Raw genomic sequence first — 1,784 nt, forward strand, 5'->3', positions numbered from 1 at the left:
TATTTACAAAATTCACTTCATATCCCTCCAGTCCAAAGTCCAGTCCTTTCTCCGCATTGATCCATGTTTCAGAAATGGCAATAATTCCAAATGGATTTGACAACTCATTTAGATATTCCTTTATATTGTTGAAGTTGGCATACAGACTTCTGCTATTAAAATGGATTATTGATAATTTATTTTCCGTGTTGATGGTGTGCTTAAACTGTTCATCAGTGAAGTAGCAGCAGTTACTGCTGATGTTGTAGAAGAAGTTATTTTCCGGGTCTATATCCTTTTCTAAGTCTAGAACATTATGGTCTGTGTATCGAAATGTTTTCAGTTCAAGATTATCATAAAGAGAATTCCAATGAGTTATATTGATATTGTTGTCGGATGCAGATGAAGTTCTTTTGGACTGTGCCATGTGTTGTGTTGTGTGTCACGTCACATGTGTATTCATACCTCCAGAGTAATTTGAACCTCAGTATTTGTCCAGCTCCTCCATATTTCTGATGACCAACACTTTGGCTTGTTCCGGTGTTCCATTGAGTTTAATGAATACTTTGCAGTTGGTGGTCCATGTATTTTGAATTTTTCCCTGTTTCTTCAAGTAACGTGCCTTCCTGGCAATGTCCGCATTTCTTTTTATCAGATGTTCATTCATGAAGACATCGGATCCTTTCAGTTTCTTTTCTTGTTTTAACAGTGCTGTTTTGTGTTTTCTGTTTGCAAATCTCACAATGATGGCTGGTTTGTCACCATCATTTTTTCGGGGTAGAGGGTGGCAAGCCTCAATGTTGTTATAATCCACTTCCACACCTTTGGACTGTAGAAAGGTAGCCACTTGATGCTCCGTGGAGTTAACATCTTCCTCTCCTGGCCCTCCTACATTGTCGGCGGCGACCGCCCGGGCGTATGACCGGGGTTTGATGCGAAGCCCCGTGATGATGACATCGTTCATCCGGGTGTACTGCTCCAAATCCGCCACTCTGTTCTCCAGGTACGCCAGCCGCCGATCCTTCTCGGCGTTCTGGATGCGGAGAGCCTTAACTTCCTCGACCAGGTCCAGGATGGCTTTCTGCTGCAGTTTGACAGTAGAAATCTCCTCTGTCATAAACTCCAGCGACTTCTTAATATCGTCACCTTCCTCGGCTGACAGAACTTTTTTCGGGCCCATGCTTGTAGCGTTGCCGTGACGACCGGCTAGCTAGTTGATGCTAGCGGCCTTCCTCTCTCTCACCGCTACGGTTCAAAAACGTCAACTTGTGAGTTTTCGAGAGGTCGCAAATGACGAGCCACCACTTCTGGACGGTTTCCCACACACGCTCTCAAAGTTTAGTATCCGCGGAGAGCTGCCGTTTTCAGGAGATATGTTAAGTTTGTCAACGTTTCTGCTCAGAGAACCTGTTGCTGACAGCTCGGTGTGTCACTTCCGGTTATCATCGTTTTCTGCAATTATAAACTGCAGGAAAAACTAAAATAAGTATTATAATGCAAATTTGCAAAAAAACCAAACAAAAAACAGCATGTGCATCAAAATAAACTATTTCCAACAGTGTGATTTGAGTTCTAAGCATCCCAGAAACTATTCAGAAAGTCATAAAGTCAAACATGACTTTTAAGGACACCAGTAAAGGCTTATAAGGGCCTTGAAGGTAAAAAACTACATTTTCCGCAAAAATGACGTCACTTCATGCGATAGTTCGTGCTGACGTCCATTCCAACGTAGGAAGTGTTACGAACAGCTGATCGGATTGACAAAGGGTGTTTCTGGAATATTATGTTTGTGCTGCTGCAAGTGC

At 42.7% G+C, this 1,784-nt stretch overlaps 1 protein-coding gene across 1 annotated transcript; it reads right to left on the reverse strand.

The window, feature by feature from the left end:
* Positions 1-463: 463 nt before the first annotated feature.
* On the reverse strand, positions 464-1,169 carry LOC148101036 (uncharacterized). The gene has a single exon (XM_087847642.1). The coding sequence runs from the start codon at positions 1,157-1,159 to the stop codon at positions 464-466; it is 696 nt and encodes a 231-aa protein (XP_087703768.1). The 5' UTR covers positions 1,160-1,169.
* Positions 1,170-1,784: the final 615 nt, after the last annotated feature.

This window comes from Neolamprologus brichardi, chromosome 10 (genome assembly GCF_056152115.1).
Source record: "Neolamprologus brichardi isolate AB-2024 chromosome 10, ASM5615211v1, whole genome shotgun sequence".
In the NCBI taxonomy this organism is placed as follows: Eukaryota; Metazoa; Chordata; class Actinopteri; order Cichliformes; family Cichlidae; genus Neolamprologus; species Neolamprologus brichardi.